This window comes from Melanotaenia boesemani, chromosome 6, assembly GCF_017639745.1.
Source record: "Melanotaenia boesemani isolate fMelBoe1 chromosome 6, fMelBoe1.pri, whole genome shotgun sequence".
NCBI classification, from domain to species: Eukaryota; Metazoa; Chordata; class Actinopteri; order Atheriniformes; family Melanotaeniidae; genus Melanotaenia; species Melanotaenia boesemani.
In genome coordinates this window covers 10,835,107-10,862,635 of record NC_055687.1, presented here as the reverse complement: position 1 = coordinate 10,862,635, position 27,529 = coordinate 10,835,107, and the positions used below count along the sequence as shown (strand labels likewise).

The following is a 27,529-nucleotide window of genomic DNA, read 5'->3' as shown; positions in this document are numbered from 1 at the left end:
TCTGTAAAACCTTCACATCCAACCTTCACATGTCCATTAAAGGTTGAGTTTTTTATTGTTAAAAACTGTCTCTTCAGTTTAAATGGTTTAATAGCACAGCTTAAAATAATAAAAGAACAAAAAGGTCCTATTACTGTCATGTCTTAATTCCCTTTTAACCACATCACCTTGCTAAAATGATGGAAACACATCTATCTATCTATCTATCTATCTATCTATCTATCTATCTATCTATCTATCTATCTATCTATCTATCTATCTATCTATCTATCTATCTATCTATCTATCTATCTATCTATCTATCTATCTATCTAATAAAAGTTTTATTTTCTTTTGTCTTAATTCATATCATTTTTAAAAATAAATCATAAAGGAAAGTTTGGTGCCATTCTCCTAATGGGATGAGCCTCACTGAAATGCACTTTTCAACTTTCAGTTATTTACTTCAGTTTTATGACCCGAGGCCTACACCTTTCACTTTTAAATCTAAGATGTTTTCCAACACTCGTTTTCAGTTTTGATGGCACCATCTGGAGAGTTTTCACAGCCATCTAACCTAAAATCCTATTTGAGATTGTGAATTTCACTTTAGAAAATAGCCCACACTTAAAATACCTGCCCTCACCTCATCCTAAGTTTAAGACATCGTTCAAAGAAAATGTTGAAATGTCAGTAAAAAATTGGGGGAAAACACCTTAGCTTTTCTAAAGTCCCAGTATGCAAATTGATTGACAAAATGTTGACATGGCAGAAATTGAATAAAAAAAGAAAAGTTTTCTTGACTAGCTATGCTTGAAAAGTGATTTGAAAAACAAAAGCAGCTTGGTAAAACTCAGAATCGTGTTTTAATTGTTCTGACCTGTTTATGTAAACTGTAAGCTGGCAAATGAAAGAGAGGTTTTGGCTACAGGAAACAGCGAGAGGAGGTTGCGGTTGTCAGTGGTGGTTTCCTCATCCATCTGCCACACAACCACAACCTCGCCAAGACACACATATTTAAATGCACACACACACACACACACACAGACACTTGAATAAAAACCACTCGCCCCCTTTCTTTCTTTCTCTCCTCACTGAGGATGTCTTATTCTTCAGTTGCTATTGGTTACCTTGCTGTTCGACTCTTAATGCCAATTAACTCCAGCTTGTTTACTCTTTGTGGTAAACGTCGGGATGGAAGCTCAGGCCCAAAGTCGCCACCCTGCAGCCCACTTTTTCTAAGAAAAGAAAAAGAAAGAAAAACACAGGTTTTAGTGGGATGTTTGGACTAATTTTGTTTGCTTTCGGCACAAGTGGATGGCCTTATGATTTGTTAGGGGAGCAGTTGTTGTTTGCAGTGGTTTCGCTCTTTATCACCAGCCAGTCTTGTTATGCTGCACAGGCGTAATTTCCTCCCTTTCCAGCATCGCCACGTAATTCATCTGCATGTTGTGTGTGTGTGTGTGTGTGTGAGAGAGAGAGAGAAAGAGAGAGAGAGAGAGAGAGAGGGAGGAAGAGGAAGAGGGGGGATATGTAGATGGGCACAGAGATAAAGATGATGCGGTGGGGGGGCGAGAGAGGTAAGATGATGGTAGCAGTGTGTGATGAGGTGGGAAATGGGGGGAGAACGGGAGTCGGTTGCCCATGGATACGACCCCGATATAATTTGATTTGTGGCAGCAGGAAGCAATGAGTGAGCGAGTGCGAAAGGAGGGAGGGGGAGGGCGAATGGGGGAGAGGATGTGGAAAAAAAGCAACAGAAGAGAGGAAGAGAAAATGAGGGCGAGGAACGAAGAGGAGCAAAAGGGGCGAGTGATGAGTGAGGCTTAAACATGTCAGGTGCTGAAGCAGAAAGGTGGATGAGATGGAAAAGAGAGTGATTTCAGGAGAGAAAAGATGTAGAGATTGAAGGTCTCACATGGCTCAGTCTCTGTCTTATCTCTGCCTCTTTTATCTTTTCTTCTCCTTCTTTCCTCATTCTTTTCAATTACAGTTACAGTTTAAAACTGTACTGCCGGCTAAGCAGCTCTCAGCTGGAGAAACACAGGATGTGTCAGTGGAGGTAAAGTGTTATCAACATGAATACATTCAAATGTTGGCAAAAAGCTCATTTTTCTTCATTTTATTTCAAACAGAAGTGAACTTCTCAACCTGGCAAGTATTGAGCCAAAGGTTCACTGTTATCAGAGAAAAGAGTCACAGTGGAGTTTATATATAATCATTGCAAAAGAAATTGGAGCACAGTTACTATTAAATCTCAGCAATCTTGCTTTCATCATTCATAATTCCACAGCCCAATTCGACAGCCATGCTGGCAGCTTAGGCCATGTCCACACGGAGACGAGCTGAGGTGTATTTACTTAGGTTTTTTAATCATTTGAGTGTTTCGTCTACATGGCACCGGCATTTACGGTGGCAAACACTGGTAATTTTGTAAACTGTGTCTCAAAGTGAAAATCTGAAAATTAGACTGTTTTAGTGTTTACAATACGGATCTTTCCTGAACTGTTGCTACCACATCCTCATCTCTCCCTTAACCTGCATGTGCAAACCCCACCAACAGCTTCAATAATCAAGGATTCACACTGCAGAAGATAGGTGACATAGATAGATAGATAGATAGATAGATAGATAGATAGATAGATAGATAGACAGACAGACAGACAGACAGACAGACAGACAGACAGACAGACAGACAGACAGAGACTTTATTGATCCCAGAGGAGCCCGGAAGATCCTGATCATGCTATTGCTTTTACAGCAAAATCCGTAAAAAATGTCTCATTTTCAGCTCAGTTCTCTGCCAACTTCTTTTTCTTTTCATCCAAACAATCACCAATCAGTGCTGAAGATTTGGTGGTTGAGATGATATGTTGGAGGGTGGGCCTGCCTCCTAGGTCTAGGTCATGAGTGATCAGCCTCTACCACTGCCTGAGCTCTACTGGCTCTTTTCCAACTCACAAAGCATCCAGGCTCACTTACAACCTAAAGTTGTTTTTTTATATATATTTTGTTGGCTTAATATTGAGAAAAAGCTCAAAACTAAAGTCCACAAGTACCTGGCCTTGACTGTCATGCTTTTTTATTGTGTCAATTGGGAAGAAATTCCCAATTGACACAAGAAATTAAGTTGTTTAATTTCACCAAATTAAACAACTTAAAAACAGCCTAAAAATGTTTGTTTGTGGAAACAATGAGTCACTGTTCTCAACCCAAAAAAAAAAAAAACTTCCACTTTGGGCTGTACCACATGCACAATTCCTGTGAAATTTATTAAGATGCTGGTCATCTGAGTCTGTAAGAGCTGTCTCAGACTTGTTGGATAACTTACTGATGTGCACTGTTTATGTAAAGATTTAAAAGATGGTATTTGTTTGTGTTTTTACAGTGTTTTCACTCATTTATACAAGTTTTTAAATAGTAATTTGGTCTGGCAGGCTTATCAGGCACAGCTGATAAGTAACAGTATTATTTTACCCAGCAAATGTGTTTTGGTTAAAAAAAAGTTATCAAATTATACGGAATTGACATGTAAATGTGTTAAATGTGTTAAAAAAAGAAAGAATATTGAAAGTTGAATAAATATATATACACTACCGTTCAAAAATTTGGGGTCACTTCCCTATTGAATCCCATGACAAAGTGACCCCAAACTTTTGAACGGTAGTGTATATATATATATATATATATATATATATATATATATATATATATATATATGTATATATAACACATACTGTTTGCTTCAACAGATATGGAATTTTTGAGACTTGAGTAGTACTTGACTAGTGAAAAATTCTCATTTGTGGCCCTGTTCTTAGCTGCCTTTTCCTCCATTCTTCAAAGTTAGATTGATGTCTGCAAGAGATAAGATATTGTGTACTTTGAAATATTACAGACAACCTCACTACAATAAAAACAAAAACAAAACATTTCAATTTGCATAAAAGTCAAAAGTCTTCCAGACATGCTGCTTTTCTGGTCACAGCCCTTATCTGAGATGCCACAGCTGGTTTATAACTTCCTTTTACATGTGATGGAAAATGTGATGTCACCGGTGGGTGTGGCCTGAAGTGCAGCACCTTCCTGCCTTTTCTACACCAGCTGTGCCGACATTTACTCTTAGTCTGCTTTCTCCCACATCAAATGGCATGAATTGTATCAGCACCTGAAGCCTTTTCCTCTTGTCCCTCTACTAATCATTTTCTCCCTGTGTGTGTTTGTGTTTGTGCTAGCCTGTGTATTTAATCCAAACAAAGCCAAATCTCCTTGGATTGTAAATACCAGTTGGTTTAAGCAGAGAAGCACTTCCAAAGCCAATCAGCAGACAACAAGGGACTCTGTGCTTCAGCAACACTCCCAGTTCTGTTCTGCATGTTCACAACTGAGGGGGCTTGTACAAGAGTGTGCGTTTGTGTGTGTGTGACGAAGAGAGGAATAATGTGTGACAGAAGGAGAGTGTGGAAAAGAGAGCATGAGAGCATGTGTGACATGGAAAGAAAGCATGGAAAAGAGCATAACAGAGTGTGAAAACGACAGGGAGGGTGAATGTGACTGCGAGGAGATGATGTGGAGGGAAGTGAAAGCCAGTGCGTGTGCAATGTAAAAACTGAGTACATGAAAAAAGAGCATGTTTAGACACCCTGTCTGGAAATCTTTTTCCCTAGAAGAAAATGTCTCTTTCTTGTATGTTAACTCAATCTGTGTTTTTTCTCAAATTGCCAAATCATTGATGTGCATGGTGATAAAACCGTGATTAGAGTCTTGAAATACAAAAAGTTCCAATCTCGGTTTAACTGAGGATGAACTGGTTTGAACGACTCTGGTCTTGGATAATATGAAGCCTTGGGCGAATAGCTCAGCATTTTGGGAAATGTTTTTTTTTTTTTTTTTTTAGTTTCTTGCCAAAATTGAGAATGACAGTCACAGAGGTCAGACAACTGAAAACTACAGCTCATCACTTGCAGTCTTTGGGTTTTGGGCAGAAATAAAATTTACGAAAAACCGTGACAATTAGTGAGCCTTATGGGTGTTTAGGTTTGATAAAAGCTGTTGTATGTGCGTCGTTTTTCAGCTTCGTGTTTAACCGTGGTATCGATTTCCCTTTCAGGAAGAAAGTGAACGAGTCATTTCCTCCTTTAAATGAAGTGTGAATTTGTCTTTCCCCCATTCTTAAAATTAAGCTTAAGAATACAAATGTTCTTTAAAAGAGAGAAAATTAAACACTTTTCCATTTTAAAGTAAAGATTAAATGATTCATTATATTTTTATTTATTTTACTCACAATGGTTTCTTGGATGTTTAGGCCATTATCTGAAAGATCCCTGTCTGAACATACAGTATCTGTCCATATAGACACTCAATAAAGGCTTAACAGATCCTTCTCTGCTGTGAGCCTGTTGGCATCCTTTTTGGAATAAATCACAAATTTATAGGGCGAACTACATTTGAGAGCCTCAGTCCAGCCCTTTTTTTGTTCATAATGACTTTATAATTGAATATTTATGATATTGAGGTCATTCAACAAGAGGAATAGAGGCTAAACCACAGTGTAAGTGTCAGTGCATCTGAGAGTTGTTAGCAGCAGAAAAGCTTGGTTCATTGTTGTTACAAGTGAGTGATGCGTTTGTGGAACGGCTTAGTGTCTGCCTGAAGTGGATGCCTATTTTCATTGGTGTAATGTAATTTAGGTAGGATTTGTAGGAAAAGTAAGCTTGCTGTTAATCTTTAATTTCATATAAAATATGTGTAAGTTGTACATGTGTAGGCTTTTCTTTTTTAAATATCACACATAGGAATTCTGAGTCAAACCCCGGGTACGCTTTATCAAATGTTCAGGGTTAAAAGGAGTATTAAGGAAAACATAAGCTTGAACATTTTTAAGTATACTCCACTTCTCCATATTTAATAAGAATAATGGACCAGTGTTCTATCTATCTTTGTTTTATTTTATCTCGCCCTTCACCAGGTGACATTCACCAAGCGGAAGTTTGGTCTGATGAAGAAGGCTTACGAGCTGAGCGTCCTGTGTGACTGCGAGATTGCTCTCATCATCTTCAACCACTCCAACAAGCTGTTCCAGTATGCCAGCACGGACATGGACAAGGTCCTGCTCAAGTACACCGAGTACAACGAACCCCATGAGAGCCGGACTAACGCCGACATCATCGAGGTAAAGCGTGGAAATGGGAGTGAAGGGCAGTGGGTAGAACAACAACTGTAATGTATCTTTTTTTATAACACTATGATAAAACATTCTTTTCTAAAAGTGATCTTCCTTTACTGCCCTGAAGAGAACCATTTATTAATTCTGGCTTTGCTTGTTTACACTGACTCAAACAGAGCCAGCATAATACTGACCCGTCTTCATCTAGTTTATTGTAAGCATATAACTCCACTGAGCATAGATGTGCTTTCAGGAGGGTAAGAGGGCTGTCTGATCTCACCGTCTTACCTTTTGGTGTGCTGCTGTTTCTTCTTTTTTTTAACACTTGATTACAGGTTGCACATGCAACATGTCAAACTGTGGCTCATCGTGCCTTTTTTTCTTATGCACAGTGGTTAGTTGGGGTCAGTTTAACTGCAGAGCAACAACACATCCTTTTTTTAGATATATTTTATACAAACAGTTATACTAAAGAAAGCCATAACTGGCTACAACTTGAGAAAACATTTACAGCTTTCCAGAGCTACAATAATTATGCAACAGCAGGCACGCAGGCAAGTTTTAATAGATTATATCCTCAAGTCAAAACAGTTGATTCCCTATTGATGTTTGGTCAATATCATTTTCAACATGTTAATTTATGTGAATAATGGAAACTTGTCTTTTGCTGATGTATCCTACCACTACTTGGTTTTTCGTTTGCTCTCCAGAGGGATCATTAAGATTTAATCTTAAATAATCTAATCTAACCCTCTCCAGACCCGCATTCAGACATAATTAAGTCTCGTCCAGTTTATTAAGTCTAGTTCAGTTCATTGCCGTTGAATCTGTTCAACTGTTTCTGCTGTCTGGGGTTGAGAATAGTATGAAGCTGACCCCTAGATCCACAGTTTTATATTGCTGTATCTTACTTTTCTTTTAATTTTTGTTTTTAAAAAAGTCCCTGTTTTCTGATCCTTAAGAAGACTATGGATTCCTAGTTTGCTGTAATTGAGGTAATCCAATAGGAAAATGTATCTATGCTTACATGCCAAGAGTTTGAAGTGAAGATTTGAATGACTTCCAGGGATCAAGTCAAACATTATTTTACTGCAGCTACCAGAATGGCACCACATGGCACAAATAAGGAAGTCTATTGTTTTTTCATTGCATGTTATGTTCTTCTCCTCCTTCGGATCCCTGTTGCTGTTGACACCTGTATCCTAGGCCAACTCTGTGTGTTTTAGTCAGTCATTTCACGTTGCTGCAGTCCCGCTCCGTCTATCATGGTGTTCTGGCGGAGTGCCTGCTGTCTTACAGGGAGAGCAGAGGTTGGGACAGCTGGGCCTCCCCCTGGCCCTCTCCTCCTGGCAATGACCTTATTATTACCCAGAGACTTCTCCACCAACAACATCGGCAACAAGCCAAAGGACAACTCTTGGAAGCAATTAGAAACCACCTTCGCACAAAATGGCCACCAAGCAGGTCAAGAACCTATAAAGAACAGTGGAGAAATAATGTTGATTCTTTTTTATACTGGAGATAAGAAGTCAGATATTTTGCTCTGAAAGAAGGTATAAGAGTTACATTTTGGATTTTGCTTTTTGTTTATAATAAGAATTTTTTACTACTCTTCCTTCCTGGTGGGATAAAGCTTTGCTGAAGGTTTTCAGGCGAACATGGAGCACATTCACATGCCTAGCTGACCCTTTTATACATAATGGCCCTCTCATGAATTGAACACGAGATGGTTAGGTATGATTCAGCGAGCCGTGTACACTGCAGTACAGCACTTACGCTTCCTATGGAGCGTTGACTTAAAGCTGGATGTGGCTTGCTCTTTGAATAGTTTTCTCACTTGCTTTTACACATTTTGCTGCAGGACTTTGCGACCAGTCAACCAGAAACTCAGTCAACACAAAGTCACCACGTCATGTTGACTGCTCAGGTTAAAGTTCTTCAATGATGCAAACCTTAGAGCAGAAAGCTACCAAAAACAAGACACATTAGCTAAGATATAGATTTGGGCTTTTTTGGTTGGGCACTGATACGACCTGAGATGTTTCAAATTCAACTTCCCAATCTAAAATTTACACAGTTTAGCCACCGAATTTGATCTAAAGTGGAATAGAGATAATAGCTTGGGGGTTATTCCCCATGTCTGCTTTAATAAGCTGCTCCCACTATAAAGAGAGCATTCATAACAATCCTAAAGAAATAAATATAAGTTACAACGTTTTGTTCTTCACTAGTTTTTGATTTACAGTATTTATAAAGCAAGCCATACCAACCTGCATCCCTTGAGTGGTGAACTTTGTAAGTAAAAGATGAATTTTATCTCCTGCTCTCAGGTTATTTTATCAAATAAGTTATTGGAAGAAACCCAGAGGCTTCAAACATGGTTCGATCCATCTCGTGAACCCTAGCGAAGCCCATATTATCTCTGACAACTGCTTTAAGGCATCACTCTTTTCCAATACCTCTGATGCCTCCCACTAACGTCTAAATCAATCACTGGTCATAGTTATGTGCTGGAGATGTTTAAAATCTAGCTGATGGCTATTTCCCATTATGGGCACTTCTGAAGGAACCCGGGAGCTCACCTGTCGCCCTTTAAAAAGGTCAAATATTAAGTTTTTATTAAAGTTGCTCTGATGGACCCCTGTGGTTCAAATGATTTGTTTCTACTAGTGTTGTAAAAAATAAATTCTCAGATACTAATTGATTCTAAAATTGAGTATCTAGTTAGATATTAATTAGAATGGATATCAATACTTAAAAGCCACTTTGGCGTGTTTGCAAATTCATGGAAAGGGCCAGCCGCCTCTACTGATTTTAAACAGGCAGTACAGTGGGGAGCCCCACCCCTTCAGCGTCTTCTTGGAGGAGCCATTGTTTACAGTGTTGCCAATGTAGCAACAAGTTGCTATAATTAGTTGCTGTGTCCCAATTCAGAGTCTATGCACTTCAAAGTGCAGATTCGTCAGCTACATACGTCATAGTGGTGCACGAAATACTGTCCCATCTCGAAGAGGCCTCCGAATCCACTTTTCCAGCCCGCACTTCGATTGGCCTGTACAGAGGGCTGCTGGTGATCCTTTGCGACCTCTTTTCTCTCAGAATTCATTTCACACAAATTATTTCCCTCTATAGAATCAAAAATAGTATAGAGTATTAAGCGCCATCCTTCGGTATCGGTATTGAGTTTGAAATTTTAGTATCATGACAATCCTATTTTCCTATATCCTATAGTCTCCCATTTCCATAATTCCCACCCATTATTTTTTATGTAAAAAGCTGTGTTAGGTAGTCTCGTACTGCTGTAGTCATACTCTTTTGCATAACGTAGAGGGTTTCAAACTACTTTATGCAAATCATTTGCCTCCATAACTGACCCCTTTCTTTTTCAAAACTCTGCTCACACACTCAAAAAGTCCCTTCTTGCTGTCAAATATATAGTTCCTCCTTTCAAAACTCTGCTCCTCTTCTCAAGTTTAGTGTTGCAGGTTCAAATCTTCTGCACTCAAGCTTGGTCTCTTTCCCTCACACTCAATAGTCCCCACCTTCTTCAGGGTGCGCTCTTTTTACTTGACACAGTGCACTCCTGTTGCCAGAAGGCAATGGGACCTTTCCTGGCCAGGTACTTAAGTCCTGTGCTGACCTGCTAGCTCCTGTTTTCACCACGATGCTTACCCTTTCTCTGAGCCAGTCTGTGGTCCTAGCCTGCTTTATAAGAGCCATCATCAGCCCCGTGGCCCTCACCTGAGCTCAAAAAGGGCTTCGAGAGATTGGTCAGCCTTCCTCCCTGAGTCTCTGGACCCATTTCAGTTCGCTTACGGGTCAAACAGATCCACAGACAACGGCATCTCCCAGGTACCGCACACCACCCTCACCCACCTGGACAAGCTAACAGTCCCCTCCACACTCCACTCCAAGCTGCTCAGCCTGGGGCTGAACTGCACCCTGTGTGCCTGGATCCTGGACTTCCTGTCAAACAAAACTCAGGTGGTGCAGGTGGGCAGACATCCTCAACACCAGATCTCCACAGGGCTGTGTCCTCAGCCCTCTGGCAGAGTGGTGCCATGCTAACACCCTCCTGTTAAATGTAGACAAAAGTGATTATTGACTATGGTAGGAGACAGCAGAGGAACTACACCCCGTCTGAGGATTAATGAGAGGGTGTGCATTTTCAAGTACCTGGGCCTTTTTCACCTCAGACAACTGAGGAAGTTCAGAGTCTCACTTAAAATCATGAGGATTTTCTACAGTGGAGTGGTGGAGAGTATTCTGACTGGTAACATCACCCAGTAGTACAAGGACAGAAGTGGTCGTAACCCAAGGGCCCTGTAGAAGGTGCTGAGGTCAGCAGAGTATACAATGGGTACAACACTACCCCGTTCCAGAACATCCTCATAAGGAGAACCACAGCCAGAGCAAACAGGATCATGAGAGACCCTCATCATCCTAACAATGGTCAGTTCGAGTGGCTGTACTCTGGTCAGCCCCTAAGACTCATTAAGGCGAACACAGAAAGACTCAGTAGGAGCTTCTTCACTCAGGCTGTCAGAACTGTGAACACTACCCTGTAGTGACACTGGCCAGTGTCCTACCTTCTGCTGAAAAACACTGTCATTTACTCATGTCACTTTAACAAGGCTTATATTTTGCACTATAATTAACATTGTAAATATTGCATTATTGCATATATATATATATATATATATATATATATATATATATATATATATATATATATATATATATATATATATTGTCAGTCTGTATAGCATGCACATCACTGCACAATCATTGCACTGTGGCTTATTTTATTTATATTTAATGTCTTTTTAGTTTATTACTGTGTTGTTGTTTTTGTATATTTACCAATGATAAATGGGATGTGCACAGGATGCATGTATGACTGCATTTCCCTGCCATTTTGTATGTGACAAATAAACAACTTGAAATTTGGATAATCAGTAAACCGGGTATGGATAACCCATCCCAGCAATCTCTTGTAAGCATAATGTTTTTATTGTGATTTTTTTTATACATACTTGAAAGAAAAACTGTGACTTGCTAATTCACAGTACAAGTACTCATTTAAAAACTAGCTGTACTTATATAAACATAGTGAATGCCAAGTATAAAGCTAAGGAAATCATAAATTGAGACATAGATGTTCTGCTTTTATCATACTTTAGAATTAACCTATATGATAAATTAGCATGTATTTGGAGCTGACCATCATTCCTATAGGTTTGTTAAATATGTAGCAGAATTATCACAGTGTATTTCTCAGTGTTGAGTAATTGAGATGCATTACCATGATGTTAGCATTGTTACACTTTGTCAACTAAACAAACTAAAAAAACTTTGTCAACTAAATCACTCCTACAGGATCTATTTTAATGTCATATCCTGGAGAGACTGTTGAACAAAATCAATACATAGTCAGCCATCCGATGTAATTTCCTCACTGAGGGACTAATAAAAGTTTTTCTTATTCTTTTTTTTTTGTTCTTATGTAGATCTTTATTAACTCTACTACAATCACAACATTGCACTACATTATCTACAAGTATATAGAGCGCACCCTGAAGAAGGTGGGGACTATTTACTTGGTCACCATTTATCTAGTACTCTATTGGCTGGAGGATGTTTGACAGACAGCTCATTCAGCAACCCAAGAGAGAGGAAAAAATATCCAAGAGCAGAAGTTTTGAGAGTGCAGTGAATGCGTCTGAGTGTAGAAGTCTTGAACCTGCAACACTAAACTTGAGAAGAGGAGCAGAGTTTTGGACAGAAGAACGATATATTTAAGAGCGAGAAGGGACTTTTTGAGCATGAGAGCAGAGTTTTGAGAGAAAGCAATATAATATTTGAGCGTGAAAACAAATCCAACAGCTATGCACTTGATTAAAGACAGGGAAATACCTCCATACGGTAGCAGTGCACCTATTAAGCGCCCAGTGGTTTTCCAGGTAGGCTGGCCATTTATGTACAAAAATACCCCTGTTGACTTTCTGAAGCTCAAATAACTTCCAGACAGGTGCTACCAGAGAGAAAAGTCCTCATTCTCTAAATGTGTGTATTGTATGCATCAAGCACGATGTGCTCACATTCTGACCAGAAATCTGTTCTCCACATGTGTTTCTGCTAAGGAATATATAAACTTCTCATCATAGGTAACTGACTTTTTTAACCCCTATTGCTACTTCATGTGCAAAACAGAGTTTTCTTGAAACCTTCCAGAGTTAGTGCCTGGAGTTTAACTTGTTATCTGTTACAAATGGTGGAAAAAGGGCACGAGGTGTTCAGGGCCACAGCACAATGCATCCAAGTACACTGTCCAATCCAGTAATTGCTGAAATCTCACTAAAGTGTTGGTGAAGCAGTTTTATCTTTGAGTGGGCTGAAGGTAAAACTAAGGTGCTGGAGTTCTGGGCTGTATATTTTCCCTGCACAGTTCTCTCTCTCCGTGTTTCCCTCTTCTTCACCCTTCTTCCTTTCTTCCCCTCTTCGACATCTCGTGATTCACTCGGTCACGACATTTTCTCCCTTTTTTTTTCCTGTCCTTCTTGCTGTCTGTCTCAGAGTGTCAGCAGTAAAGCCTTTCTGTAGGCTGTATCTCCAACTGCAGATGGCTCTTAAGTGTATGCAAGCGTGTGTGTGTGTGTTTGTGTGTTTGTGTTGTGGCAGGGCGTTGGGCAGCTCCGGGCCACATCAGCTCAAGCTCCACTGGCTCTGTTTGTGTGTGTGTGTGTGTGTGTTAGTTCATGTGTTTGTGTCGCTCTGTCTCTTTCTTTCTCTTTATGTGTGTTCATTAGTCTGTGCGTGTGCGTACGTGCACACATAAGTCCACCTTTTACTCTCTGCTTGCATGCTCTGCAATGGCCCATGAGAACACCTCATACAATATTCAGCCTTGGTGAGCCTCTTGGCTCTTCAAGGCGTGTATGTTGTGTGTTAGCTACTCGGTTTGTGTTTGTGTGTGTCCTACATGGAAGCTTCTCTCCTGCTTCGGCCTTTATTCTCAACTCCCACCCACCTCACTATCTCACCCATTCTCTCTGTAGGCCAGGAGGCATTTAAAGACATTTGTCCTCGACTGTCCCCTTCACCAGATGTGCTGCAGCACACACCTCCTCGTTATGTGGGTGTTAGTGTCATCCACCCCACCATTTTCGATTAATCCTTGTTATTTTATTTGCCTACAGAAAATCCTGAGGAAATGCTCCTCAGAACTTCATATAAAGAAGTAAAATATTGACTTTAGCCTCAAAGCTTCACCTCCCACTAGTTAGGGATTTACATTTTTACAATTAAAAAACATATATGTATGGACAGTTTTTGGTACATATTACTCAGGAGGAAATGAAGCTGTTTTTACTGGCAGATTAATCTACATTTGATGCTTTAATGAGCACAATCTACTGTATGTGGGACTGAGTCAAAATACTCTACTGTATGTCCCTGCATTCGTGGTAATGATGGAAGAACTGTGTGGCCTCACTGATGTGTTAATAATAGGTTTTGGACAACAGTGGGGCTCTGTGGCACAAAGGAAGGAGATATATCAGGTTTGGATGCCCATATAATCATGATAGTATATGTTCAGTGTTGACTTGACTCAGTGTGACTTTTTTCTCTTTTTTGGGGATAGTAAATGTAAGATAGGATATGGTCAGATTTCTCCTCGTACAGAGCTTGAGCAATCTCTGTCACATATTGCTTTTGTTTAGCTCAGCTTTAAATGAAACACATTTTTAAACTTTCAGCCTCTACATATCTGTTACATTCATTACTTCAGCAAGCTTCAGTTATGCTCTACGTTAAACATACAGACAGAGCCTTCTGTCCTCCTTCTGTTTCCTTTACATGTAAAAAAAAAAAAATAGTCAGGAATTTTGTAGGATTGTAGTCAGTGGTCAAGGAAACTTGGTCCAGCAAATTAAAAAAATAAAAAATAAAAATTCCCTTTGAAATCGGAAGATGTCCAGCAGTGCCATCAGCTCAGAACTGGCAGAAACCAGTGGGACTTGGGAACACCCATCTACTATCTGGAGAAGTCTGGCCAGAAGTTGTCTTCTTGGAAGAGTTGCAGCCAAAAAGCCATACTTCCGATGTGGAAACAAGGCCAAGTGATTCAACTATGCACAAAAACACAGGAACCAGGGGGTGCAGGAAAATTGCAGCATGTGCTCTGGACTGATGAGTCAAAATTTAAAATATTTGGCTGTAGCAGCAGACAATTTGTTCTCAGAAAGGCTGGGGAGTGGTACAATAATAAGTATCTGCAGGCAACTGAAGCATGGTGGCTGTTCCTCGCAAGGTGTGGACTGCATTTCTGCAAATGGAGTTGGAGATTTGGTCAGGATTAATGGTACATGTGAAATACATGCAGCTACTTATCCATCATACAATCCCATCAGGGATGCATTTGATTGGCCCCAAATTTATTCTGCAGCATAACAACGACCCCAAACATATAGCCAAGGTCATTAAGAACCATCTTCAGCAAAAAGAAGAAAAAGAAGCCCTGGAAGTGAGAGCATGGCCCTGATTTCAACGTCATCGAGTATGTCTGGGATTCCAAGAAGAGACAGAAGGATCTGAAGAAGTCGACATCCACAGAGGATCTGTGCTTATTTCTCCAAGATGTTTGGAACACCTACCACCTACCAGCCGAGATTTTGACTTTTAGGTTTCCATAAGCTGTAAGCCATGATCATCAAAACTATAACAAATAAATGATTGAAATAGCTCACTTTGCATGCAAGTGTCCATATTATATAATTTATTAGTTTTTCTTTTTAATTTAAATTAAAGAAATAAATTAAGTTTTGCACAACATTCATTTTTTTGCACAACATATATATATATATATATATACAAACAATGAATGCCTCAATGTAAAGACATTAATCTGTGAAATTAGCGCATAAATTTTTCAATGTATTAATGAATAAACAACATTATTACTCATGCCATATCAAAAATCTAAATTCATCTCAACAAGAGAAGCTGATTTTGTACATGTGGTTGCTTTGGTACTATGGGGAACCTAATTCACCAAAAGCCACTTTATCCTCATTATTTATAAAGTTTCTGGTATCTTTCAAGCCTTATTTAGTCATTTTATCATCTGTTGTCCAGAAACAAAGCTATTACGGGTGTTATTTTTAAAATTACGGATTTGGCTGTATCTCAATGAGAAAAGCAAATTTTTGACATATGGGTACTTTGTCTCAGCTGTTAACATAATCCAGCAAAAAAACACTTGATCCTCCTCATTTATGATGATTCTGACAGTTTTCAAGCCTTACATTTAGAGGATGATCGCAGGAAGGTGGACATGTCTTAACACAGACATGTTGAGTTTCATATAGAAAAACAAAGTAAAAATTATCTAAACCTCTCAAATTTTTGTAGCTATTTTCTGAAACCAGCTCTAACCAAACAGATCAGTTTGAGTAAGAGCAGGACATTATTTAGATGTTTTATTTCCACCTGAGCTTTATAATAACAAGGAATCAGTTCTTTGGAAAGTACTGTTGAACTGCTTCTTCTCTTTGTTTTTGTTTGGATCAGAAAGAACATTTTGTTACAGTCGAAGGCCATGACCATAGCTGGTTACAAAAACACTTGACATACAGTGTTTGGGCTGACAGTGCAAACCGTTAGACTAGAACAGCCAATGTGACAGCATGGATGAATTATACAATAATTATTAAAGATTATCTGCACTTGCACTTGGCTTAACACCACGGGACGAGGACTGAGCTGAAACACACCAAGTGACAGAGAAAAGAGGAAGAGGAAGAGGATCGAGAGGATAATTGGATAGTCACAAAATGTGCCCATTTGCTGCTCTGCCTCTGTGAGTCTTTCCAAGCAAGTGCTTTTGAGTATAAATTATGAAGTGTGGATGTAGTCACGCAGGAATGCACATGCACTCATACGTGCACATGCATATACACTTATGCCACTCTTAGTGTATGTCACACTGCTTGTCCCCGAACGCTTAGAAGCACTTTAGTTCACAGTGAGGTTTGTGTGTGTGTGTTCGCATAGGCTCAGTATTCATCACACGGTTGGACATTCCTTCACTTCATTGCAAGCTTGAGAGGCAATGCATATGCACACACAGCCTCTCTCTGAGATGCACGTGCTGCTTTGAAAGTGCGTTTGTGTGTGTGTGGGCAGCCTGCCTCTCCTGTCAGAATGTGTTAATCCGCTTGACTGCAGATCCCAATCAGGGCAAAGAAAGGAAGAGAGCTAGAGACAGAGGGAACATGAGTGAGCGAAACACTGAAGGAGTGCCGATGAATAGCTGAGGAGAGAAAGCAAGATGGGGGGGTGAATGGGGGGGGATGCCCTTTTCTTTTTCTTTAAGCGGCTCAAGCGAGGCAGATCTCACCGGCGAGCTTCGCTGCAGGAGCTTAAAGACTTTGGGCACAGCCCCGATTCTCCTGAGTGGCAGCCAGGGGCGTCTCACTGATCTCGAAACAACACTTTGCCATATTCTGTCAGTTAGCAACTGGTTCTATTAGCTGCCTTAATAGCATCAGCACTTCAAATTATCCTTCTCCAGACATACGCGCCCACCTGTCACCTGACCCCACCTCCCACAGCTCTTACAGGCTGAAGGTGATGCCTTTGTTGCCCTGGAGATGCTTTTCCTTAGATAATCCTTCTTTGCTATCGGAATTCTGCGGACTTCCAGCTTAGACCTGTCATATCCTGAGGTCCTAATCTGGACTAGACGAGGTTACCAGGAGGGCTCTTTGCGTCACTTAAGGGCAGCTTGTTTATTATAAAACTTAAATTCTTCAAGTACATTGTAAACACAAGCACCAACTCATATTAAGTCACATTTTTGGTTATATTTAGAAGAACTTACAATAGTTATATTGTTAAATGTTTGCACATGTGCATTTAAAAGGTTTTTTTTTAAATCTAAATCTACTTTAACCAGAAAACTGAAGTGCTACTGTAGTGATTTGAGTTCTTAACCGGTGACATTAAATAAGATTATGACGTAAAAATACAGTTTACTCATATATGCAGTAATATGATTTATTCAAATAAAAATAAAATATAATTCAATAAGATAATTATGGGAAAATTTGGGCTTGTGACACCAGTAGCCGTCTATTTCCACCAACCTTGAAGAAAAGCGAAGAAAAAATTGTATTGAAAATAAGAAACCAGATTTTTTTTTCTCCTTTTTTTAAGTTAGGATCTTAGCTCTATTATGTTATTTTAAATGTAAGGTTAAATACAAATGGGATGAATAGTTTGTCACTTGATTAAAATGAACCACAAATTAGATGTGTTATTTCTCATTACTTTGTTGTTGTCTTTCTGCTGCATGTCAAGGTTAAGAAACAAACAAAGACATCTTCTCCAGTCAATGTCACTCCACATATTCAGGGAATTCTGCTCAGAACTAGAGTCTTTTTCAGAAAATAATTAAGTGTCCTACAATGAAAAGGGGGCAAGACTCCATTAGAGACATATTAAGTAGTGAAAGTCTTTGATTGAGAAATTAGTGACTCACTTCCAGGCTGAAGCATGCTAAGTAAATACTGAAAGATTATTATCTATCCCCCGTAAAACAAGCATAAGCCCATCCTTGCCTGTTTGTTCAGCTCTCTTAAGTCAATGCAAACATACCTCAATCAAGCCTGAGATTTTATCTGCTGTGGCTGGCAGGCTGTCTGTAGCTGAGGAGGGATGTCACACACAGTTAGCCTTCTTTGTTACTAAGCAAGAGGTGTCCAGAGATGTCATTAGGGCCAGAGAGAGCAGAGACCCATTAATGTCCTGGATAAATAATTCCAGTTAGACCTGATAGGGTGAAGGAAAAGCAATGTTTAATGTGGTCCAAGCCAGACAGTATCAAAATGTTTATATGGTCAATTCAATTTCACGTAGAAAAGATGTGATGTTAGTTAGTGAAACTTGCGTGTGATGGATGTTTTTGTCAACGCAGTTCGGTTTTACAGCAGTAATTCAGCTTTTGCCCCTTAATTGGTTTTGTCATTGATTGTTCACACAAGGGAGTGCAAGAAACACAGTGTGTGACTAATCATAATGAAAGATAAAATAGGAGCACTGACTTGGCAGATATCTTTCTTTAGAGTATCCTTTTAAATTTTTTTTCATCCTATATCCAACAGCAGGGGCTCTAGTAGTAGCAGCAAGACTGTTTTCTTATGCATCAGAGCTTGGTAGAAAAAAAAAAAGACTGCTGATCTATAATACAACATCTGAGGAGCTGGCAGCTGGAGCTGTACTGAGACTGTGGACACAGTGTCCCATAAGACTGTGTGCGTGCATCTTGCTTCTGCAGTGCTGTATGTGACATGCCACAATGGGGGGTGACATTACATTGTGCTTTTCTCTGACCTGAGAAAGACAGCGAGGAATCTGACAATTACTAAAGTCCTGCTCTTCTTTTCTACATGGACACAAAAAATCTGTTCTCTTCAAGAGTTTTAAATGTTAAAGCGGAGATTACACACATCTTATCATGCAGTAGCATAATGCACTTACAGATAGCACACAAACAAATAAAACAAGAATGTTTTATATCTTCTTTATCAAAAAGAAAGTTATCTTGTCAAGTCAAAAATGTGAATGCAAGTCTTTTCACTGCTGTATAACTTTGTTAAACTGCATGCAGGGAAAAACTAAATGTTCATGAGAACAGTTTTCATGAATAAGTCAACAGAACTGTCAGTTCAGACATTCAGTAGCTGTATATTCATATCATTGTCAAGCATGTTAAAAGCTAACTTTTTAAAAAGGAAAATGTTATGTTAATACTATGTAAATTTCCACTGGTTTATTGTAGTTTAAGGACTGCAGCTTTGGAGTGAATAAATTGGACTATGTTGTGCCATCCAGTGATGGTAGGGTAGCGGTGGAATAGAAGGGGTAGTAGTGGAGAAAGTACTATGTAGTATACATATAGTAAATACACATAGTATATACTATATGTAGCTAACATGACATCACCCACTCATGCATTGCTAAGGTGAAGCTCTGAATTGAACATTTTGGCCATATTCATTGTTGATATTTGAAACCTATGGGCTATGAAAACTATGTGGATCAGTGTATTAGCAACTTGTCAATCTTAATGAGCTAAAACGCGTACTTAATTTTTGTCTGTTTTACTCTAAATGTGACCAAAATATAGAGAAGTAACACCTCAGTGTACCAAAAGTGCTAAGACTTTTCAGTTTATCATTCTTTCATAATGTCAAGTTCCTTCTCTTCCAGATCATGGAATTTTTTTCTACAAAAAACAAAAACACCTAAATAAAAAAAGACAAAAGTAAAAACTGCTCATGTTGACCCTCCAAAATTGTATGGAGATTTCATACCCATTCCTAGAGGGGAATAGGAAATTAACTGCAAGAAGGAGGAATGGAAAGAGTGATGGGAAAGCTGTGGGAACAAGAGATGGAGCAGAGCAAAAGAGGAGGGACGGAGAGTAGAGGGAAAGAAACTAACACAGATGTGAGAGAGAGAGAGAGAAAGATGGTACATGAGAGGAAACGAGCAACCAGGGAGGTTCACATATGGAGGCATTACAAGGAGGAGAGAGAAAGAAAGGGATGTTAAGGGCAGAAAAGCACAGAAGAACAAATGCAAGACTGTGATTTTCTGCGAGAGATACGTCGAAGGTGGTGGGCTGGGAGATGAGGGGGTGAAAGAAAGATGGAAAGGAGAGAACAGCAGCAGCATTTCATGAAAAGCTGGAAACAGAGGGCGGACGGGCGGACACACGGGTGGGCGAGAGAGCGAGCCAGAGGGGAAGGAAGGGAGGGAGGTGGGGGTGGGGCTTGTCAGCAGCCACAGCCAGTTAGAGACCGGCGTGGTGCTCTGCAGGGTGAATCTTACCCTGGCAACACAATGGAGAGGGGGGAGAAGGGGAAACAGTGGACAGGTGAACAGATGGCTGACTGACTGAGAGACAAGCTGATCAGTGCAATGCGGAGGGTGTGTGTGTGTGTATGTGTGTGTGAGAGAGAAAGAGACACAGGGAGAGGATATGTATGCACTCTAATGTACATGCTCAAAACATTCACTGTGAGAGTGGGAAGGAAAACATAGAACCTGAAAGAGGGAAAGTTGCCCATGCTTGAACTGTATAGTTAAAAAAATATCAGTTGCAAGCCTGTCAAGTCAAGTAAAAAAAAACTGTGTGTGAATAGTAGTATTAAGTAGGGCTGAACAAGGAATTTTTATTATTTTTAAATCACAGTTTAAAACATCACAATTAGCAAATGTTACATGGCACTTGATCCAAGTTTAAAACCTGCAAAATGGTTCTACTGAGTGGCCTCGCTCTAAATATAAGTAAAGTTGGTAAAGTTCAGATCTCAGATAACATGTTGACCTTAATGAAACCCAAGAATATTGGATTCTTTTGAAGCCGTAATACTGCTCAGAAATTACTACAATGAAGGCAGATTGAGCTTTTTAAACTGAATCGTCTTGATGGACATGAAGTTCTCAGCATAACACGAGTGTCTCCATCTTCACTTACCTAGATAAGTATAAAAAAACAATGATTTTTGTCTACTTTTCAGGTTGCCAAAGCAAAATATTTTCCCAACATGTGCTCTCTGACTGCTCATTAGAGCAGTGGCTCCTGACCGGTGGTTCCTGGCAAGGTGGGGGCGTGGGCAAAGAGCATAGGGTCCCCAAGGCTTTGATTCATATGAAAGTCATGTCCACACAGACACAAGTTAAGGTGTATCCACTTAAGTTTTCTATCACTTTGGTGTTTCTTTCACATAGAACCAGTGTTTTTTAAAGTGATTAAATGGGGGTCATCAAAATCTGCTATAAAACTTTTAAAAACATACATCCTTTTTCACGAATAAAAGAAAAAGACACTTATTTGGCTAAACCTTGTGCATCCAGTCAGTCTTCTTCCATGTACTCCGTGGTTTAGTGAGGTCAGTGAACTGGTGGAGCTACTGCAGTGGAACATGTCTGTCCAAGTAACCTTGATTTTTCCTGCACTGTTTCATTAATGAAACATGTCTGACAAACACCACAGTGCAGGTGATTTGTCCTCATTTTGGAAGGAAAAAAAGGCTCTATTTTAATTTTATTTAATTACCTTGACTTTGGTTTTTTCAAAGGAAAGGTGTCAGCCAGAATGCATCATTTATGGTGAGAAGCAGCTAATGAAAGCACAAAACCAAGCATGGTTTCATCAAGGGGTGGGCAAGGGGTCCACAGCTTTTAGGTAGTTGCATGAAGGCGGTCCTCAGGTAAAATAGGTTAAGAACCACCAAGTGTGCTCACCTGGGTCTGAACACCCATTCAAATTCCGTTGCGTGCAATACAGAAAGCATGTAGAGAGAAATGACAAGTGTTCAGTTTTTAATGCAAGGACAAGTATAAACCAGTTCTAGAGTAAATGTAACCTTCAGGCTTCAGTGTTTTGGGAACAGGTTGCATCTTGCAGTTGGTAAGCGAAGCTGTTCATGTCTCAACTTTGTGTCCATGCATTAGAATATAGAACAGTTCATATTTTGATGACATCTTATGTGGTAATCCTCCATCTCATGTTATAAATGTATTTCTGCATGAATGAAAGCTGGAATTTAAAAGATTAAATTTTCAAATGAAATTAAAATGTTTGTCAGAGAAAAATGCAATTAGATTTTTTTTCTAAACTGCTCAGGCCTCATAGTAAGTAGAGGCAAGATATGAGGAAGGCATGCGGTATAACTGTTTGTCTCTATGTGTGTATTTTCAGGCTGTCGCTTCTTGCATGAAATTCAAAGATGAAGTGTTTGGTCTGTCATGTCCATCTCATAGTTTGGAATAATAATAAAATCACTTTGATCTGATAACTTATTAAAGAATAAATAATTGATTTTGTCTTAAAATTCCAGTTCATAACCTTTATGTAAAAAAACATGGTAAAATACACTATTCATAACAATTTTCATTAGTGAAGAATTGCATGAAAATAACAATTGTTTTAATTTTCTTAGAACCTGAAATATATAACCAAAGATGCCCTTTTTGCTACTACAGAAGCCCAGTAAGGACAACTCAAACACTTTCTCTACAGTGTACCTTTGTGTTTGGAGTTAGGAACGAAGTATTCATTTCATTGCACTTTCTGCCTACTAGACCTTAAACAATAAAATATCAATGGCAAGAATTAGGCTTGTCGATCATTCTCACTAAATCATAGCTGTTTGTTTACTTTACATCATCTCTACACCAGTGTCTGACCTGACAATGATGAAATTCTTCCAAATTGTATTTTTGAACTTGTAATTTCTGGAAAATAATAAAAAATATTAATTCATCATGTGGTTGGGGTGTATGTCCATGTCCAATCAAATACATGGATAACTCATGTAGAATAGTGGGACCTGCTCGGCGTACTGGAGATGACCAATCAGAGCCCCTTGAGCTTAAACAGACGGAGCCAGCTTCCCTGACTTCCTTGTTTTAATGCATACAAATGTTTAAGCAAATGGTGCAGCTTTAGCACTTTTATGAAGACTTAAAAGATTAAAAAAAATGTAACATGAATGTATAAATGAAAAAATTCATTGTGAAAGCTCTGCCATTCGTGCGAAAAGTGCTAAAAAATGTATTCAAGACTTTACAGATATGTATTATTCGAAAAAAAAACTTTCTTTAAACTTGATATTGTAATATTAGATGAAACTTCCAAAAGGCTCAGCAAACTGTCCTCTGTTTGTCTGATCATATGAATGTATTTGTTTCTTTGCATGTTTGAATTTTTTTGTCAATTTGGCCCCTTAGTTAAGGTAGCTTTGGAAATAGTGTTATTATTGTGGTCGAAATGGTTCCTACAAGTAAAGATTTGCATCACTACATAGGAGCAGGGCACCAACATGGCTCCTGTGTCATCACAGTTTTGTTAGCAGACTCTGTCTCTTTGTATCCTGACAATTGGGGCAGGAGGTCCACGCCTCGATCACGTCTTCCACGCAGCCTTCTGTCACATGCTATCATTGTCAAACTGAAAATTGGTGTGTTTATTTTATATTTCCAGTGATTCTTCTATTCCCTCTCTTTTTTTTTTAGGTCAGAGCACACACTTATCTGCACAAAAACTGCCACCACTGAGTGTGTTTTCCACAAACTGTGGACAACAAAGCGTGTGGTGGCAGCTCCTGTGCGTTAAATTTGCATTAAGCTGCAGATCAGAGCACCAGCTTGTTCTGCTGAGACCGAACAGCTGAATCAGGAGACAGTCTCTGTGTTGGAACAAATCTTTCTAATAACCCGTTTCCGTGGGTAGATAAAACGCAGCTTTGACACTGCGATGATAATAATAGCTTTGAGTTTTAATGAGACTCATATCAAAAGGCACCATTGTTATTAACACTGAAAGTCTTTTTACCCTTACATCGAAATGGCATCATTACCCTCATGCCCTCACCTGTTTTTTAGGATTTGAGGCTAATTCATCCAAAATGAAAGGAATCTCTCTCTCTCTCTCTCTGTTTCTCTCTCTCTCTGCCTCCTTTGGGTTTAATCTTAAGCTCTTGCAGGTATGAGTTTCTGCCAGATCCACTTCCCAGACTGAATTGCATGCAGTTGAGTCATTTTCACTTAGCAGTGATTGTGCGCAGCAGGAGTCATGAAACATGTGTTTTTGTTTTAATCAGACTGCTACTAGACTGCAGTCACACCTGACACAGCGGGCGGGCATTAATTAAATATAGGGTGTGTGAAATATTAAATATGATCTGAAAATCATTTGTTTCATATATAATCTAGTGACTGATTCGCCTTGAAAGCTTCCTTCTTGTTAAAGTTAGTCTTTAATTGAGCTTCATATCAGAGGATTTACATGGTTGAATCATGTAGTAAATGCTTTTAACATGCAGGTTTAAGATGCTCTCTCAAGTGTTCCATCACAGGAAAGTGCAATTTAATGCATGTCTGTAAATAAACATGATTATGTTAGGTGTGGAAGGTAATGTTACTTTTGTTTTAGCTTCTTTCAGCTCTTGAGTCTCAGTCTCAGTATTTACATGCAACTTCTTTTGTCTAACATTTTAAAAGTAGCTGAATTCTGCTCTTAAAGATGAAAACTACTTGATAGAATTGATGAGATTTGTATTTATTTTTTTCTTCACAGTAAACTAAAGTCCTTTTTTATATTTCATTGCATGGGATTTCTTACTTTTGGTGCCATTCTGGGCTAAAACTCATATTTGGACCACAGAACGTTCTTCAGCTCCAGTTTTCAATCCATTTTGCTGTGAGGATATATCTGCTTGGCTCTATGGTCAAGGGCCCACCAGGCAAAGCTACTTAACAGCAAATCTTGTTTAGCAGAATCCTCTCAAAAATAAGAACTCTATCCATCCCTCTCCCCACTGTCCCTCTTTCTCTTCTCACCAATCAAAGTGTGTCAACGCTGTGACAACCTGACCGCCGTTATCTGACACCACTGCGTGCTTCCTGACTTTACCCTGTAGCCTTGCTTAACCACTTTTCTCAGTGCAAAGCTTCACACTTATTACCAGCGCTGTTGATTAGGGAATGTATGGAACGGTATGATGCCCCTTGGTGTCTTCTAACATGCAGCTTGGGTTTAAACTCAGTTGAATTTCTAATATAACTGCTGTATTTGTCCGCATTCTATAGATGAACATGCTTCTTTAAAGGCTCTCTCAGTTTGGAATCAGAATCTGTAGTTTCTTCACTTTTAAAATCAAGATCTCCACAGAGCACCTGCTTGGTGGGCAAGTGCAGATTTAGTGGTAATAGCTCGCTTTCATGTGGGCAGCAGATGTTACGACTGTTGGCCTGAGAAATCGATTCAGGTTAGTCAGAGACCACTTTTCTACACATAGAAGATGCTTCCAGAAAATAAATAAATAAAATCAAACTGTTCTATACCATCATTTGGGTCAAACTGTTCATCTGACCTCAACTGCTTCATTTTTAATTCAATGAACTGCGTAGGCGTCAGCACATATGCTGCAATCAAGATGTTCATTTGTGTATGAGAAACAAAAATGGTTTTACTTTAGTAATGAAAAGTGTACATGAAAGATTAAATGTAAATGTGCCTCCCCCCTTCTCCTCCTCTATCCCTCTCTGACCGCTTCAGACATTGCGAAAGAAAGGCTTTAATGGCTGCAACAGCCCCGAGCCAGACGGCGACGACTCCATCGACCAAAGCCCGCTAAATGATCGCAAGACTGAAGACCTGGACAGCCTCTTCAAACGCTACGGCGTGAGTACCATCACACTTTTTGTCACCTTAGCTAACCTGCTCTTTCTGTTCTTCTTCTCTTTCTATCTACCTCCTCTCTGTCTCTCTTTCTCTCTCTCTGTCTGTGTGCCCTCTGTCTCTTTTGTTTGGGGAACGAAGGCTCTGAACAAGAAAGAGCACCGGGACTCTGAGAGCCCAGACCCCGAGGAGCCCTTCTCCCTCACCCCCCGCACTGAAGAGAAATACAAAAAAATTGACGAGGAGTTTGATAAAATGATGCAGAACTATAGGCTGTCAGTGAGTACCTCCCACCACTCTGTGTAACCCTGCCCCCCTTCTCATGTTGGTACCTTGCTGCTGCTGCTGACCGGACCAGGTTTCCGGCTGCTGATGGCGGTCTGATTACTCACAGAGCACTCGCCTTCATCATTCCCCCACCCACTCCTTTGCCTTCTTCACCTCGCCTCTTACCAACAGCACCTATCTCCACCCAAATAATCACCTCCCACAAACCCCCACCACTCCATCAACCGTGTGTGCCTGAGAAAGAAACACAAAGCAAAACATAAAAAAATAAAGGTGCAGCTAACGATTGTTTTCATCACTTAATAACCCCTCGCCATTTCAATTATTTTTATTGTTTTGATGACAAATATCTTAGCCCGAGATGCTTGCATTATACAGGTATGGTTGAGTCTAAACTTGTTTAACTTACTTAAACATAAAAATTAGTAAACGGACACAGTTTACCTTATCTTGAGACTTTTTTTCCCAAGTTGCATGGACTGGAATAAGTTTAAAATAATCTTATGCAGGCTAATTATCTTTTTAGTAAATAAGATGTAAATAATTTGCATTGTTTCTGATGTGTAAGACAGAAAAAAGTAATAAAAAAAGCAAAATAACTCAATATATGACAAGCTTTAATGGGATTATTCATCTCAAGATGCAATCGCCACAATCACGAGCATCCTCAGGAGTATCATCACTATAATAAACTGTTTTTGGTGCCCAAGTTAACTGAACTACAAGACACAATAGAGAGAATCGTTGACTAGGTTCCTAATTTTCATAAAAAGTTGGCATAGCAACCAGCATTGCAAGGGGAAATCATGTTTTATGGTAATAATAAACACTTTGGAAGCTTGCTTTTGAGCTGTTGGCTTGCTTGGCTGAAAATACCATTTGTATAATACTTAAGGAAAAGAAATGGAGCAATTGCCAGCGCACAGTATGTATCATGGCTGAGAAAGCCAGGATGCAGTTATTAACTTGTGTGATGTTAACAGTGTTCCTGAGGTCAGTTTAGTCTCAGTGTAGTCGTGCTTCTTCGGCTGGATTTGCTCCTGACATTATCCAGGTTCTGCCTCCTGACTGGCGCTCTGCCAGAACCCTTTTACCGCTTGGCTCCTTTGCCAATTTCTCAGTGATTCATTTTTTCCTCTGTGCTCAATAATGCCATTAATGTCACTTTAATGAGTAGCACTTAATTTACAGCCCCATTCCTGTCTCCCTGCCTGTCTGATTGGTCATTTGGGATGGAATGCAGTCACATTTAGATGCTGCAGGAGAATTAGGCAGCCGGTTACGATTGTGGTGTTATACCTCAGTAAAAAGTCTTTTGTCTACTATGCTGGTGACTGTTTCTTAATTACACTGTGGTGTCAGTGTAGTACATTCAAGTAAAAGGGCAGGTTTTAAACCAAACCTGTGGGATGAGCACAGTGTGGAACATTCACATTTACTGATACATTTATTCATTCATAGCCAAGTAAATATTTATTTTAGCTTTTTTTTATTTATTTATTTTTAACGGCCTTTTAGAAAAAACATTCTAGCAACTTTTGCACATCACACATCAGAACTGACTTAACAGAGAAAACAATCTACTACTCTTCCTAATCAGATCAGTGAGTTTCTCTCTTTATAAGCTTGACCCAGCCTTTTTTTGTGCTATGTGAGCTGAAAGGGATCTTAAAAGCTTTTCTCCAAAGAGAAAACCATGGCAGAAGAAGAATAGAATTCAATCTACCACCCTGTGAGACATGCAGCTCCTGGTTCACGAAGATTGGATGCCAGCTGAATGCTGCTGGCAGGCAGCATCCTCACCACCATGCTGCCTCTCAGCGTCTCCACCAGCACGT

General features: G+C 39.5%; 1 protein-coding gene across 5 annotated transcripts in view; it reads left to right on the top strand.

The window, feature by feature from the left end:
• mef2d (myocyte enhancer factor 2d) overlaps positions 1 to 27,529 on the top strand; it is a 134,586-nt gene that overhangs the window by 71,191 nt on the left and 35,866 nt on the right. For 3 of the 5 annotated variants that reach the window (XM_041987181.1, XM_041987180.1, XM_041987177.1), the window contains exons 3-4: positions 5,948 to 6,151; positions 25,281 to 25,406. In XM_041987181.1, coding sequence (XP_041843115.1) covers positions 5,948 to 6,151; positions 25,281 to 25,406 — 330 coding nt within the window. Of the gene's footprint in view, positions 1 to 5,947; positions 6,152 to 25,280; positions 25,407 to 25,544; positions 25,683 to 27,529 lie in introns of all 5 variants that reach the window. The other 2 variants (XM_041987179.1, XM_041987178.1) reach the window with 1 other exon arrangement.